The following is a 16,923-nucleotide window of genomic DNA, read 5'->3' on the forward strand; positions in this document are numbered from 1 at the left end:
TCTCCTACTATACTCTGAGTTACTTGACAATAGATATGTTTTCCCATTCATCTTTGTATTCCCAGAACTTAACAGTGAGTGTTCTATTGGGGTGCTCTAATTTTTTTCTTTTACTGAATATATATATGGATCAGCCATGTATAACTAGATATATTCTTAGATATATGAAAGAAACTATGGCTTGGTCCCTATGAAAAATTTCCTTTCCATGGACATTAGCTGCTCCTTGATCCAGTCAGTGTATGTGGTTTCTGCATCCTACTTCAGTACTTCCTTTTCATTCAAATTGATATTAAACTCTTTATATGCAAAAGTTTATTATCAACTCTATAACTGTAGAAGAATAAACCTGTGGGCAAAGTGTTTAATTACTCATTTAGGAATATGGATTTAGCTGGCTTTATATTTCATAAAGATTCATAGACTGTTGCCCCCAAAGATGAGTTGCTTAGTCTTAATTGAAGTATAGACAAGCTGTCTAGTGGACAGACCAAGAGTCTACCCAGTCCAATATTCTAACGTACGACCAACTTATTTATAGAAGACTTTCTAAAAGAGCTGACATTTATTATAATCTTAACACACCTTTGACAATGGTAACTAAAGCTTAAGGATTATTTTAGTTATCTGAGTGTGCTGTAACAAAATACTGTGATCAGTGGCTTACATAGCAGACATTTTTTTCTCCCAGTTATGGAGACTGGAAGTCTGAGAGCTGGGTGCCAACATGGCTGGGTTCTGGTGAGAACACTCCTGATCGCAGAAGGCTGCCTTCTAGCTGTGTACTCACATGGCCTTCCTTCAGCGCCTTCAGGTAGAGACAGCAAGCTCTGGTGTCTGTTCTTAGGCCTAGGGAATTAATCTTATAATGGGAGCCTCATCATCATACCCACATCTCAACCTAATTATTGCTCAAAGGCCCCACTTCCAAACATTATCACATTAGAGATCAGGGCTTCAACATGTGATTTTGGGAGTAGGGTGGGGGACAAAAGCATTGAGCCTATAAATTGGTTAAACCACTTTCCTATGGACCCTCAACCCAGTAAGAAGCAGGGCAAATGCTGACTCCAAAGATTGTTTTCTTTTCCCTAATAATTGGTCTTTATTGCTTTATATACATAGGTACTCAAGTAATTAGCATTTTATTTTATTGATTTGAGAGAGAGGAATAAAGAGAGAAAGAAAGAAAGAGAGAAAGAGATCAATTTGTAGTCCCACTTATTTATGTACGCATTGGTTGATTCTTGTATGTGCCCTGACTCGGGATTGAACTTGCAGCCTTGGTATAGAACAGATGCTCTAAGCAACTGAGCTTCCCCGGCAGGTCGTAATTAGTATAATATTTTAAAAAAGCAAAATGTTACTAGTTCTCTCTGACTATCTTTGATGTATTCCCTGAAACACAAATCTCCCTTGCATGTATATTATTCATATATGTTTATCCAAATTTCTCAACGTATTAGTGAAGGCAAACAATATAGGGTCTCTTTCTCTCTCACTTTTTAAAGTTTTCCCAGGAAAAAAAACTGAACTGTGCTCTAGGTGCTCTGGCAATTTTATTCTAACACAAGCAGCACCCAGATTGTAATTCTGATAAGTATTTCAGTTTTTACTTGAAAAATTAAATTCACAAAACAATTGATTATCAGTTATAAATGGCAAAAACACCATCTGGTTTTCAAAATTGGTTAAATCCATGTAGCAAGGGGGGAAATGTTGGAATTTGTAGTTGGCCAGGAGTTCCAGTCCACAAAGCAGAAAATGACGAGCTTTACTATGAGAAAGCAAGGGTAGTCATAACTTGCATTTTGCGGCTGTGGGAATTTGATACGTTCTTCACATGTTCCATATGTTAAATCACTTGGCAAGATCTTTAGTGTGAAAGAGCTGGGGGTTGGGGAGGAGTGTGGTTAGTGGATAGGGTAGCAGCAGCTTAATCCAAAATGTGTGGCTCTTGTTCTTTCCATGGAGACACAGTGATAAAAGTGTCCCATGACCTGGGAATTTGGATGTGCAAGTTCCTTAAACTTGTGGCACAGGTGGCATTTTTTGGAGGGTGGTGGTGGAAATTTCTAAAGCTATTTGCATTCCCCTGGTGAGGTAAGTCATACAGCATTAGCATTTTCTACAAAAATGTCCCATGTTGTTCTTTGCCAACTGGAAATTTGAGTAGGTGTTCATTTGATGTGCCAAGAGAATGAAGGGATATGAAAATACTCTACATCTTCCAATGTCCCCACTCTGCGTTCCGAGTGTGGGAGGACTGGGGCCTGACTAGACTCTCTGGCAGATTCGGCTTCATAAGGAATGCTTTTCCTTAGGAGTATAATGCAATCCTGTTATTTTAAAAAATGTTTCTGAGCTGCTGGCATATTTTCACCTTATGTTAAAAATGTAGCTATGGTTATTATTCATGCATTATAATGTGAAATGTAGTCATTCACTTAACAAATATTTATTGAGGCACAGTGTAGCATAGTGGTTAATTGCAGAAGCTCCGTCTGTACCTTAGAAACTTTTACCTTGGGCCGATGACTTAATCTTTCTAACGATGTTTAAAAAATATTAAACCGGGCCCTGGCAGGTTAGCTCAGTAGAGCGGCAGCCCGGCATGTGGACATCCTGGGTTCGACCCCCTGTCAGGACACACATAAGAAGCAACCATCTGTTTCTCTTCCCCTTTCTCTCCCCCTTCTCCTTTTCCTGGCTCAATTGGCTCCAGCCTCCGCCTGGGCGCTAAGTATAGTTTCGTTGATTTGAGCATCCTTCTCAGACAGGGTTGCCATGTGGATCCCAGTTGGGGAGCATGCAGGAATCTGCCTATCTCCCCTTTTCTAATTAAATATATATATATATTAGTAGGTAATAATAATATCATGAAGATTGTTCCAAAGATTCAATGAGATTATACTTGGAAAATATTTAATAAAAACTCAATAAATGCAAAAGTAGTAATAATAACTGTGCTAGGATGCTCGAGTTCTTGACATATAGGACCTTACTTGATGGTTTACACAATAGTTTCAGAATTTACATGGCTCAAATTGTTAATTCTGATGTTGTTGGGATTCTGCTGTGTATTTGGTCTGATCCAGTTAGCTTTACTCTCCAGAGGTGGTAAGAATAGGTAGGATGTTGTAGACCGGACATTGCCTTAGTGACCATGTGGCGATGGTTTCCTGCGCGTTAGTGCTATTTGCCTGCTGCTCTCCCCATTCTTGGAGCACTGCTTGCAGTTCATGCGTGGGGCTTATAATTATAGAGCAGGCTATCCAGGGCTGTGAAGACAGGGCAGTCTTGAAATTAGTTTATGCATAATGGATAATAGGAGGCTGTTTTTAAGTGTAACTCATTTGGTGGGTTGGCAGATCTTGACGTCGTCTTTGATATGTACTATCTATCTATTTATTTATTTTTTATTTTTAGCAAGTTGGGGACAGAGGGTCTGGTCAAGTCATTTGGTGTAGCTCTACTAAACGGTAGCTCAGACATAGCAATTTACATTCAGTAATCTCTTGGTCATTTAGCCTAAGATAATTTGTCATGGTTTGTTTTAGTGTTGTGATATTGATATTTATTATGCAAATTACATTTCCTACATCTTATTGTTCTGCATACTATGAATACTTAAATTATTACAAACCTTTACACTTAATATGGCTCGTCCTTCAGTTTGATGCTTGAGCAACAGAGGGTCAGATCACACATGAGGGGAAGAAAATAAGTAATTAAAAAACAGACAAACAAGAGAGGCTGCTGGTTGGTTCGAAAGAAAGCAAAGGCAATTCCAAGGAGGGAAAGTGGGTTGGGAGAAGCGAGTATCCTCAGCCAGGAAAGCCTCTTACAGAGACTCGGTGAGCTCAGAGCACCTGTTGGTCCCCACATGCCTCCGGAGGGACTGACTGGGGGTGTACAGGCGTGGCAGTTTGAACCCTGAAGGAGGAAGATGGCAAACCCTTATCTTCACACGGGCGCCTCCTCTCCCGCCTCCGCACTCCATCCGGAAGCCTTGACAGAAGAGATGTTTTTGTAGACCGTGTGCAATCGTAAATATATAATATTACACATGATTATATATATTAAATACACACATATATATTGAAGCCAGAAAGGCTACCTTCAGCCAGCTGAGGAACCTGAGCGGAGCCTCCTCCAGCTACCTTTCCTGAAGGAATCTATCACAAAGGCACGGACCCGAAAACCCCAGAGCCCGACTCCGGCTCCTTTCTTGCAACTATGCCTAAGTCTGCCGCTAGGTTGTCGGGCGGGCTTTCCCGCTCCGCCGGACGTGCAAAGCACGCATGCACTTCTCCCAGATTGTTTTGTCAATCCGGGAACCTGCACTCTCACTCTCCACTCCCGAACAGCCTCGGTTTCCCAAAGATCTATTCCTTCGGTGCAAGGTGGGTGAGGAAAATATGCAACATCTGGTTTCTAGGCTGATGTACTCAGTGTACAGGGCAGGGGAACCTCCGAGGGAGATTCTCCAGTCGTTGGTCTGATGTAGCGATTGCTATAAACATTCTTAATAAAGGTGTACAGGAAGCTAGAGCCACCCCCTGGAGCCCAAGCCCCCACGCACCAAGCGCCCAGGAGAACACTTTTCCTACGATCCTAAGGAAGCAAAAGAGAATTTTAACATAAACATATTTGCATACGCCCCTCCCCTTGGCCCCGCCCCTAAGTGGCGCGGGCGCGTCGCCGAGCACCAACGCCAGGGGGCGAGGTGGGGGAGGGGGAATCCTTGGAGAGTCGGGTTGGGCTCTTAGCGCTGTGATTGGTCGGCCCTGGCTCCGCCTTCAGCGCATGTTATTAGCATCTCATTAGTCGTTCGCTCAGGCTCCCGAGGAAGCCACCGCCGCCAGTCTGAGGCAGGTGCCCGACATGGCGAGTGCTGTGCTGCCGAGCGGATCCCAGTGTGCGGCGGCGACGGCGGCGGCGGCGGCGGCGGCGGCGGCGGGGGCGCCGCCTCCTGGGCTCCGGCTCCGGCTTCTGCTGTTGCTTCTCTCCGCTGCGGCATTGATCCCCACAGGTAGGTGTGGGCACCAGCCGGTCGGCCCCCCAAATCTCCTAAGTCACCCCAGGAGCGGTAGCCGAGGGGTGGTGGTGGAAACGTTTCCATGACAACCGTCCCCCACTTCCTAAATTCGAAGTGGAAGGAGTGTGGAAAGGAAACTCGGGGCTAAGATGGAAGGGGCTGAGGGGATCGGTCATTCCCTTCTCCCTTGTCCAGCTGGGTGCGAATTAGAGTCCTTAGGGATGGCTGCACCCACACCTTCTTTCCCCTGCTTGACGCGAAGTGGACTGAGAATGTGGCGCTCAGGGGGGCTAGAGAATTTGGGGAAGAGGGTGGATCGTAGGCACCTCGCAGACCGTCCAAACTCGCTGTTGTCCCGGTAACTTGCAGGTTCTCGCGTCTCCCAGGGCTAACCATTCACCGGCACCTCTCCAGCGGGCCCTCCAATTCTCCATCCCTGAAGCCTCCCCATGGCTGACTGACTAGCAGCCTCCAACACGATCCCTCGCTGGTCCACAGGATATCCCCAGACTTGTGTGATCGCTCCTGCTCTCCCCGCGCTTTGCCTTTCTCCCCTGTTCCCCGAACTGCGCGCCCCTTGTGCTCCCTCCAGCCGGACACGGCCCCTCAGCCCCTCCGCCTAGCTGCGGGTCTCCTTGGCCTGGCTCCAGGCAGGGAAAGTTACCCGGCCCGGCCCCGCGGGGGGCGGTTGCTATCGCTGCCTCTGCGGGTAGGAGCCAGGAGCCCGCTGTTGGCCTGCCCCAACGGCATCCTCCGCCGCGATTTGGGAACACCGGTTTTCCAGGCTGCACGTTCTTTTAGCAGCCCGGAGGTGTTGGAGGGAGCGTTCGCGGCCTTTGCGGCCAGCTCGGCACCCTCCGGGCCTCCGGGCGCCCCCCGTGTGCTGAGCTGTCTTGGGAATTTGCCCAGGGGCGGCTCTGCACGCCCCGCGCTTTCTCTGAGGACGCTGAGCACTGGGCAGGAGCATTGGGCAGGAGCACGCTGTGTGACTTGCCCGAGTGCCGGCGCGTTGGCGCGGTCGCGAAAGAAGAGGGCAGTGTTTGCTTTTGCTAACAAAAGGGAGACGGAGCTCTTTCCTAGCGGAGAGGCCGGCGATGCTGCACCCAGCCTCCCGTTCCCGCCACCGCCGAGCTCAGCGGTCGCGCGGCGTCCCCGCGCCGTGGCCTCCTGCAGCCGACTTGGCGCGGGCAGCTGGGACCTAGAGGCACGAGGCCGCGGGGGGTGGGGGAGTGGGGAGGTGCTGGAGGGAATGCAGCAGGGCTCGGCGCCTGCATAGCCCCTCCTTGCAGCTTCGGAGCTGCAGGACCCACGAGCAACAAGTGGCGGAGGACAGCGAGAGCTCTGCCCCCACCTGCAGAGCCCCGGGCCCGGGCGGGCGCAGCGCTGGGGCCACGGTACCGCTCCCGGGGCGCCTCTCCTCTTGGGCTGTGCCTTTTGTTTACACGATAGAGGACACACAGTTACGTAAACACCGCAGGAGACACGCTGTAGGAAATGGGGATGTCTGGGATGCTAGGTTTGGATTTAGGGGATCCCGGTTTGGTTGCTTTCTTTTCCAAAACAAGCTTGCAAGAGAACTCGGCTTGGGGAGCATATTGGGAACGTACAGGGGTGGGAATCTGGCAGCAGCTTCAGTTCCAGAGCTGAGGATTTTTTCTTCCATGCCACGGTCTGTCTCTCCGGATGTTGTTTATGTGTTTTTCCTCTGAATTCTTAATTTATGAGTTACGAGATAATTGGGTTCAGCTGACGCCGGTGTGGTTACAACTTCATTTCGGGTAATGTCTCTGACTGGATGGGTTCAATAAAATGTTCCTGAAAGAGATTTTTCGTGCTGCTGCATTGTAAAAAGCGCCAGTGTCAGTTAAACGTGAGCGTGAGTAAAGGCTCGGTAACTGGCGCATAATAGAGGCAACAATAGACTTGTATTGGCTGCAAAAAAGGGGGAGGGGGAAAGTGCTGGTCGGGGATATTGCCTTTCGACTAAAAAATGGGAGCCGTGCGATGCCACTTGGCAGCAAAGTAGGATTTGATTATACCTCCTCTGTCAAGCCTGCTCATTGAAGGCAGCTAGTAGTAGCAACGCTACTATATTTGTAACTATCTCGCGGTAAAAAAGAAGTTGCCTTCCCAGCAAGAGGGATATATGCTGACTTAGAAAGGAGCGTCTGGAACTCAACCGTGCATGTCAAAGCTACAAGAAAATTCTGTTGCCAGTTACCATGGAAGCAGCTTCTTGTTCTTGTGTACAGCCCTGCTTGTACTCTGGTTATCAGATTGTGTTCAAATTAGAAAGTAATTGGGTTTGATTTGTAGTAAAGGGGGTTAGATGATTTTCTTCAAATCTTTTTTTTTATGTCTTTTTTTTTTTTTTGGTCAGTTTGAGAAAGGGGTCTTGGTCTATCTAGCCGGGATCCTAGGACTACCAGAGTAGATTTCAGGTGGGCACAGGTGACTTTTCTTCCTTAGCCCTCTTACTTTAAGTTTTGTCAGAGGCCTCCAGTTTCCGTTTCCAGGATTTAGAGAAACCTGTTGAAGCTGTCTTCTTACTTCATTAGGCTTGTTTCATTTACATCCTTGCAGGGATAGCAATCCAGGGCCATTGTGCCAGCAGGTGCTGGTTATGTCTTCCCCCTAACTGAATCCATCCATCCCTGGAGAAAATCTCCCAGCTCTCCTGTGGTGTATGGATGGATTAGATGTTAATGAAATACAGCTAAAATGGGGTTTTCTGAGTTTACCGCAGTGTAAATCATGACTGTTACATTTTAGGTGCGTACGTGATGTTTCTGATCCCCAGTGGACCAGTGGTTGGTCAGCGTCTCCTTATCTTTTTCAGCGTTACAGAGTATGGCTGATGGGTGGGAGTCTGGGGTGGTGCTGGGAAACCCAGAGGCTGAGTTTTGCTTGTTGTGGCCTGTTGGGGCTTGAATACCAGGGATAGAGACTTTCCAAAAGTGCCACCCTGCTATTGTTGCCTTTCCTTGCATCAAATTGAATAGCCACAGGAGGGACTTGCACTTGTCTGTGATAGCTTTGATAAAATATCCCTCATTAATGCCACTTTATATTTACAGTGTGTCACTGGAGACGCACAAGGCTTCATTTAGTGACTTGTGTGACGAGACAAGCTTGCATTATTTGCCTGGGACATTTTAGAGGAACAAGAGACCCATTGAGCAATCTTTTGAAATGAACAAATACGGAAAAAGGGGGGAATAAAAGAGGAGGCAGTTCTCTGGAACAAAGAGCTTTATTCATATGGATGTTGTACATGCTTTATCCAGTTTCCTCCAATGGCCCTCCCAGTGAAGGGGAACTGGACCTGGAAGAAGCCAACAGTCAGGACACTTGCACATTCTCTCTCTCTCCCTGACGTCATATTATCCGAGTTGGCCCTCAACTTCCTGACTGCTCCTCTCTCTCCATACCCCCTAAGCCCTCAGAAGGTAACAGGTTCCTGGGTCTAAAGAGTGAGATTTTGAAATCCTTTTCCCCAGCTCTGAATTTCAGCAGAAGGAAATGTTAGCTACCTTTGAAGATTGATGGTCGTTGGGGGGATATATTGGTTGAAGGGAAAGAGATGTCACCTTGCTATGACATGTGTCAGGAAGTGGGTGATAGTGAATGTCAGATTGGAAAGATGTATTGTGATTGTAATATTAACCTTATTATTTATTTTCAAAGAAATAATGTGAAAGCCAAAATCCAAAATTTTCATTGTCATTAAGGATGCTCCAGAAGTTTTTAGTGACTTTTGCCCACAATTGCCTCATACATATGTGAATTCTTATTATTCCTTAACTTATGTTGCTAATGATTTTCAGGCTTTAAAAAATTGATAATATTGCTATGACTATAAACTGTCTTATTCTCTGAGTTTCAGTATGTGACATTTTAATGCCTAATCAATCACTTAGAATTTATGTTTTAAAATAGTTTGTGTGTGTGTATATGTATTTAACAAAAGGCCCATTTTTACATGGGAGACCTTCTTAAATTGGGCCAAACTAATCGATGCTATGATTTGAATGGAAATTTACCAGCATATGAAGAAAACTTATGAGAAATAAATCCAAAGGATTCAAATGCTTTATCTCTTGGGAAGAATAGTACTGACCATTATGCTGGGCATTTTTAACTGGAAATCCAGCACTGAAAGGAGAAATCACACAGCGACATCTGTTGCAGACTTGAAAATTTGCTGCTTTGAGTTGAACGCAATTAGTCCCATATAAGCACCTAATGGTAACAGTCATTGTGTGTGCATGTGTATACTCATGCAAATATGTATATATACATACAAATATACATATATGCACAGAGAAACTCACCGAATACAATATTCATATTCACATTTAAAAAGTATTTAATAGAAAATGTATTATTTTAGCACCAAGGCTTTTTTTTTTAAATATCACCTTTTGAGGAATTAGAGATTCTTATAATTATGGAATTTTTGAAAGAAGAAGGACATTATTAGAAATCATCTGGTGAAATCCCATTACTTTGTAGTGAGGCAGCCAAAGCCCAGAGAGGGAAGATCCTTACTTACCTTTGAACTTAAAGCTAAGTTATCCGTGCATTCTGGATGGGGAGCAGGCCTAGGTCCCTTGATGTCCAGCCAGTGAGCCTTCTCTTGCACCTCCCAGCAGGGATGCTCAGTAAGGGAATATGGATCATGGGTAGACAGTATCTTGGCTAGGAATAGTTTATGTTCTGAAGGCAGCAAGATTAATTGCTGTTTTAAGTAATAAACCCATGGATCAGAGGAGTGACCTCTGGGAAGAAAGCACCAGTTCTTGATAAAGTTGTCTTTGGTATTGACAAATGATTCTGAAACCTCTGGGCTTTATTTAGTAGCCACAACCTGAGTGCCATCCATACCACCTTCATAGGGGAGAGCTCTGGATTTGTGTTGCTGTAGCAAGTCAGGTGCATGAAAACTAGGTTTCAAAATCCTCAGCTTTAGATTTTTAAGCTTTGACTTGACTTTTCAAGAGTTAATATTAAAAGTAGAACTCTTTCCACACAACTAAGGAAAAAAAGGAAGGGTCTTCAAGTAAAGAACAAGGACACATCTTGTTTTTTCTTACCAGGTACTTGTCCCTTTTTATTAAACAGAGAAAAAGCTGAGTATAATTTTCTTTTAAAGAAAAAGAAAAGTATTTTTACAAGATGACTTCTTTACATTAACCATATTTTCTTTGTTTTTCCATTTAATTATAAAAAATTTCAAATATACGCAAAAGTGAAAAGCATGCCTTAATTAACCGTGTGTACAAATAGCCTAGTTTAGTAATTATCCACCCATGGTCAGTCCATTCTTTGTACATTTTCTCTTTTTCCCAGATTCATTCAAACAAACCCTGGACATCCCATTATTTCTTCTATAATTTACCGTAGAACGAATCTCTTTAAAATATACATACATTCTCCTTTCTCCCTCACTCTCACAATCAGTATCATTAGTTGAACATACATCTTCTTAACTGACATACAGAATTTTTGCCCCAACCTTGCTTGACTGAGGAAGGTAGAGTGAAGGCTTGTTACAGTGGGTAAAGCTGAGGCAGAAATCAGAGAAGCCAGAGTTTGATTATTGCCTGTACTGTGAGGACTTTTTGTGTGGTTTGGTTTATTTTGAGCAAGATTTTTTTTGGATCCGAGAAGATGGTTTTATTGTTGTGTAAATATGGTTGTGCAAATATGTAGTAATTGTAGCTAATCCATCAACTGTGGTGTGCTATGAAAAGCACCCATGGCGAAATTGCGTTTCCAGTTCTCATAATGATGCTCTATCTGAGGACTTCTGTAGGATGGCTGTAAGTGGATAACCTCATTCGTATATTTATCTTTAAATGCCTCCGTGGTCGATAAATGCCTTTGCGATTTTTTTAGTATAAGGCTTAAAAGAAAAAATTCTTTTTCTCATTTCTAACTGGCTTAGTGCTAATTTCAGCCTGTATTGTGTAACCGAAGTGATCACAAAATGCCTTGTGCGCGGTAGGATCCCATGCAGCACGCTGTGAGATTTGGAGCCTTATCTCTAGGATAGGGCTGGGGTGTGGAGTAGGGAGAAAAAAGATGACTATTTTTACTTCTCATTGTTTGGCCCATTGATTTAAAATACACATTTTTAATTTTAGCTAGAAACGTTGGACTGCTTCAGTGTTAATTTCTGAACTTTGGTTTTGTGGAAAATTGGTTGTTTCCATTTTCCAAGGTTCCTGAAATGTGAGATTGTGTGTGTGTGTGTGTGTGTATTTTAAGAGGTTCTTTCTCAAATGTATTTAACATGGACAGTAAATCTGAAGTATTTGGATTTTTGGTTTCCAGCCAAACAAGCAATTATACACGAGATGGTTTTGAGGGGCACAAGCAGCCCTGGCCAGGTAAAAACCCTCCACCCACTCCCCTCTTTGGAGCTGGCCAAGGCACAAGAAAAGCACGAAGGAATGCTCACGTTCAAGGTTTGAGGAGCGCCATCACATTCGAATAAACAGCCTTTGTTTGGAAACCATCAGTGAAGGAAGGAACCCGCTGGAATGTTTGTAATTACAAGTGGCCCCTCCTTGTTTAAATTTCAGAAGCCATAGATTCTTTTTCAGAGATTTAAATTGCAGGCTCTAGGCAGCAGCTGCTGTTGTGGTTAATGGGCAGTTTCTCTTTGAAGATCTTCCAGTGCTGGTTCTCAAAAGCTGTGGTGCAGTTGGCCTTGAACTAAGGTTAGAAGAAAAGGACATGGAAGTATTTATATACATGTGCAGCAAAAGTGATGTGTGGCCTTTATGACTACTCAAAAGAGAAACCTGGTGGTAAGGTGGAGAGGGAAGCTCCCCTGATAAAAATCCGTTCCGGCTCGCAGGTGTCTTGAATCTCTTAAGAGAGTTGTGGGGTGAGGAAATTTTTTTTCTTTCAGTAGATGTTTTACTGGAATATAGTTGTTTGACCCAACATTTTGCAGGTATTTCAGAAATGTTAAATAGGCTTGAAATGAAAGTGCCGTGATATATATTTAAATGCTGCTTCGTGTTTGAAGTTGATATTCTAGTGACATGGGCTTTTAAAAATGCCCAGAATAAGGATCTTTGCTCTTGGCAGTCTTCCTTGGCCAGGTAGGTGCTCTGCTTCTTCTTCGGCTCTCCAGCACTGGGCTGCAATCTCAAGTTGGAATTAAGTTATGAGATCCTTGGAGGGGGCAGGGAGGAATCTGCCTAAAAACCGAGGGTTCAGCTGCTTGCTCTGCATCTTTCCCTGTCTGTACCATATCTCCACTTGGCCAGGATTCACCTAAAAGTTAACAGGTCAAAAATGGGAATTTTTATCTTCTGTCATAGGAGTCAATTTTTCTCAAAGTCTACATTATTGCATATGACATCGTCAGCCTGGTTGCTAAGGCCGCTAAATTCAGTTTTGTACCCCCCTCCTTAACTTATACTCTTGAATTGAAATAAAATGGGTTTATTGTTTCTCTACAACATTCTCTGGAAGCCTCAACATCCTTATTCTCCAGATCATGTCTTACTAGCAGAAGCTAACCCAGCCTGTCTGCTAGTTAGAATATGAGTCTATCTACTGCAATTCTAATTCTTTTTAGATTGTTCTTCCCTCAGTGGCTGTCTTACTCCTTCTCTAACTGTTCTCGTTTCTCATTACTTTCTAGCCCAATTCTGATAGGACTGAAAGACTGGCGATTCTCTGGTAAACCAGATGAAGAAGGTGGTTCCACTGATTATTCTTCAGCTAGTTGTCTTTGCGTAAAATGGCTTTCTTACCTGTTTTTCTCTTAACTCTTGGTTTACAGGTGTGGGATGACTGACTCTTTGCCTATCTTGAGAATAAACACCTTCTCTTTGCATTTTTCAGTTTAACTAACACATCTTTACCTAAAATATTCCGCAACATAGACATTTCTTTTTCTGTTTTACAGGTGTGTGTGTGTGTGTGTGTGTGTGTGTGTGTATACACATTTCTTTACAGTAGGCCAAAGTGTATAGATATTATGGCCATGATTTTATTGAAAATTTTAAACTTCAGAATGCTGAATATGCATCACACCTATTTGGTGGTACGTGTTTGAATAAGGGCAGGTTACAAGCTGGCAAAGTAAGACTTTCAGACACAAAGGCAAGTCCTTTAGGAGTAAGAAGGCTTCAGAAGGTTCAGAGTCGGATGGCCTCATCTGGACCTGCTAGCTTGTTGTAAATGTGATCCCTTCTGAAGATGGTCCAAAGTATGATCCACCTTAGAAGAGTGGGTAGTGCTCATGTTTGGGATGTCTAGTCACCAAGAAGTATCTACCTGGGGAGCCAGGAGGGAAGTCTGCTAAAATGCAGGCCTTTATTAGCCAGTGTTTTAAATTGTTTGGACTTTGTGAGTGGTGCTGCTGCCTAACTAACACATAGTCATTTCCAGCATCATGGTGGATCACATTTTATTTGATAACATCGTGGGTGAATCGTCACTGGCTTAAAAAGAAAAATGAAACCTTTGTTTCTCAGATGGACTGCTCTACCTGTTATCTTAAGGATCTTTTGAAAGTCTTTATCTGGCAGTAATATCAGCCACAGTTCATCCCTTATTTTTTCCTTGTCTGGATCCTTCTTCTGCATAGTTCAGTATTTGCTAGTAGAAGGTTATGTAGCATAGTAATTCAGCGATATGAAAACTTGATTATCATGGATTATTTGGGGACAGTCTTGGGGAAAAAGTTGTATGTCACAAGTTGGTATGTATTTGGCTCTTTGCTAAATATGCCTGTGGTATAAGCCAAGCCACCCAGACCTTACTACAACTCCAGCTTGATGGTCTCCTCTGAATAGGAAAGGAACCTTGCTTCATTTCTCTTGAAGAAACCCTTTACTTAAATAGTGAAAACTTCAAAGATAGGGAGAAAAAAACCAAGGTAATTTAGTACCAAATTACTGCGAAAATGGTTTTATCTCTTAAAAGGTTCAAAGAGAGATTAGCTTAAATGACACTGAACTTCACTTCCTTGTGCATAGTTTGTGAACACATCTTTGTGAAGAGACCTCTGTTTCTTTTAGTTTAGTTAGTAATCACATGAGTGTTAGTTGCTGTTCGTTTCCCTTTTCTGAAGCAAATCTCTGCATCTCTGGGTCAAGTTGGCTGGGGGATACCTTGTTTTGGTTACAGAATGATAAAACCCAGTGCTTTACTCATGAGTTAGAAACAGCGAAAACAACCTGCCTTACAGGATGTTCTTCAGTTTCACCATAGAAACAGCTGAGTACATCCTGAATTAATCCTATCAGCATGGTAGTTATGAAGTTTACAGTCTATTTTATTTTCAATTTTTATTTTGAAAAATTTCAAAACCACAAGAAGGTTGAAAGAAAAATACAATGAATGCTTGTATACATCTTCCCTAGATTCTGCAACTGATAACATTTTGCCCATTTTACTTTATCTCTAGGTCTTTAATGTGGACATTTTTGTTTTCCTGAACTGTGTGAAAGCACGTTGAAGAAGGCAATAACCCTTCACCCTTGATTTCATCAGTTTGTAATTCCTGAGGATAAGGGCATATACCTATGCAACCTCAGTACCATTGTTACATTCAAGAAATTTAACAGTGTTATAATAATACCTAATATCTAGTCCATATTCAAATTTCCCTGTTGTCCCAGTAATAGCCTTTATATGTTTCCTTACCTTCCTGATCTATAGAATTCATTAGAGGTCACAACATTGGATTTGGTTTCCTGTCTCTTTCTTAATCTAGAATTGTTCCCTTATTTCAGGGTTTGGGAAGCTTTTTGGCTGAGAGAGCCATGAACGCCACATATTTTAAAATGTAATTCCATGAGAGCCATACAACAACCTGTGTACATTATGCATTATCCAATAAAAATTTGGTGTTGTCCCGGAGGACAGCTGTGATTGGCTCCTGCCACCCGCAACCATGAACATGAGCGGTAGGAAATGAATGGATTATAATACATGAGAATGTTTTATATTTTTAATGTTATTATTTTTTTTTATGAAAGATTTTCTGCGAGCCAGATGCAGCCATCAAAAGAGCCACATCTGCTCACGAGCCATAGGTTCCCGACCCATGCCCTATTTGCTACCTTTTCTTTTAAGGTTTTTTAGGGGGGGCTGTCTTTCATGGTGTTGACATTTTGATGAGTCCAGACCTGCTGTTTTATAGACTGCCCCCTCCCCCCGTATTTCTGCAGATTGGTTGATTGTTTCCTCATAGTTTGAATCAGATTATAATAGTAGGCAAGGACACTGGTTCCACAGTCTCTTGCCATATCGTGGTTCACTTTTCACGGTATCACTGTGTCATGGATTTTTAAATTGTATATATCTAATTTTGTATCGTGGATTTTTCACTATTATCACAGGATTTTGCAGTACATAGGTATTTTTATATATTATTTTAATTACTTTTGTGGTAAAATAAGCATTTTTTAGCCTAAAAAATTGAAAACAATATAAAAATATAAAAATATTAATTAAAACATATTAAAAGAATATTAAATCAAAATAAAGCTTTAAAATATATATAAATAATAAAATAAATATAAGGTCACAGCTTTGTGGATTTTCGCCTATTGCGGTGGGTTTTGGAACCTAGCCCCTGCAATAGATGAGGAACCCCTTAATAGATAAGTATTGCCAATTCCCCACCTCCTTGTAGAATCACATCACAAGGGACGTAATATCAGTTTGTCACATTATTGGTGATGGTATGTTTGATCCCTTGGTTAATAAAAGTTTAGTTACTTAGTTTAGGTCGATTTACAGATTTTTCTATTTCTGTCCCTTTGTAATTAATAAGTAATTTGTGGGATATTTTGAGACTGAAGATCCTGTTCTCTAACAACACTCCACCTAGCGTTTTTTGCCAAATTGATAAATATATATATCCCACATTTTGAGAGAGAGAGGAGAGAGAGAGAAAAGGGAAGGAGCAGAAAGCATCAACTCCCATATGTGCCTTGACCTGGCAAGAATAGGGTTTTGAATCAGCAACCTCAGCATTCCAGGTCGAGGCTTTATCCACTGTGCCACCACAGGTCAGGCAGAATTGATAAATCTTGTCTGAATCAAATATTATACCAGTGGTTACAAAACTGTGTTTTTTCTAATTCTGCCATTTTACTGCATTGAGTAGAGGCCATCTTGCCTGCAGAAGAGCTTGTCTTTCCTCTTCCTTGCTCCACTTTTCTTTTTTTTTTTAAATCACAATGTACTCAGATTGAAAAAAAATGAGGTGTTATTATGTTTCATTATCATCAAATTTGGCCACTGGAAACCTCTTTAGTCTTGCTCTGTATCTTTTTGATATATTGCTGTTAATTTTTAAGAACTTTCTTATTTTATGTCATAATAAGATGTCTAAGCTAACATTGTATTTTCTCTGCCCCCAACCTTGAATCAGCTATTTCTCCAAGATGTCCTGATTTCTTTTAGTTTTTAAATACCAAAGAGGTATGCTCATTGCTATTGACTTGTCTTTGTTTCAGGGGCCAGAACTAGAACACACACACACACACACACACACACACACACACACACACTTATTTATTATAAATTGATACATTTATTACTTATTTTTATAAATTATTTATACATTTTTATTTAAATTTATTCATTTAAATCATGAATTTGTACTGATGCTTTCAATTCTAGTCTAACAGCTTAAGATTCTTTCTCTCCTATTCTTTAAAAACTTTTTATTTATTAATTTTTAGAGTGTGAGGAAGGGGGAGAGAGAGAGAGAGAGAGAGAGAAACATCAATTTGTTTTTCCACTTATATATGCATTCATTAGTTGATTCTTGTACATGCCCTGACGGGGATTGAACCCGCAACCTTGGTGCATCTGGGGGACAATCTAACCAACTG

The 16,923-nt window shown here is 42.3% G+C and overlaps 1 protein-coding gene across 12 annotated transcripts in view; it reads left to right on the forward strand.

Annotated features, from left to right (window-relative positions):
• The first annotated feature begins 4,858 nt into the window (after window positions 1-4,858).
• Window positions 4,859-16,923, forward strand: part of CADM1 (cell adhesion molecule 1) — a 398,789-nt gene continuing 386,724 nt past the window's right edge. For all 12 annotated transcript variants that reach the window (XM_066372730.1, XM_066372737.1, XM_066372743.1 and 9 more), the window contains exon 1: window positions 4,859-5,035. In XM_066372730.1, coding sequence (XP_066228827.1) covers window positions 4,888-5,035 — 148 coding nt within the window. In that variant the 5' untranslated portion in view covers window positions 4,859-4,887. The remainder of the gene's footprint in view (window positions 5,036-16,923) is intronic.

This window comes from Saccopteryx leptura, chromosome 1 (assembly GCF_036850995.1).
Source record: "Saccopteryx leptura isolate mSacLep1 chromosome 1, mSacLep1_pri_phased_curated, whole genome shotgun sequence".
NCBI classification, from domain to species: Eukaryota; Metazoa; Chordata; class Mammalia; order Chiroptera; family Emballonuridae; genus Saccopteryx; species Saccopteryx leptura.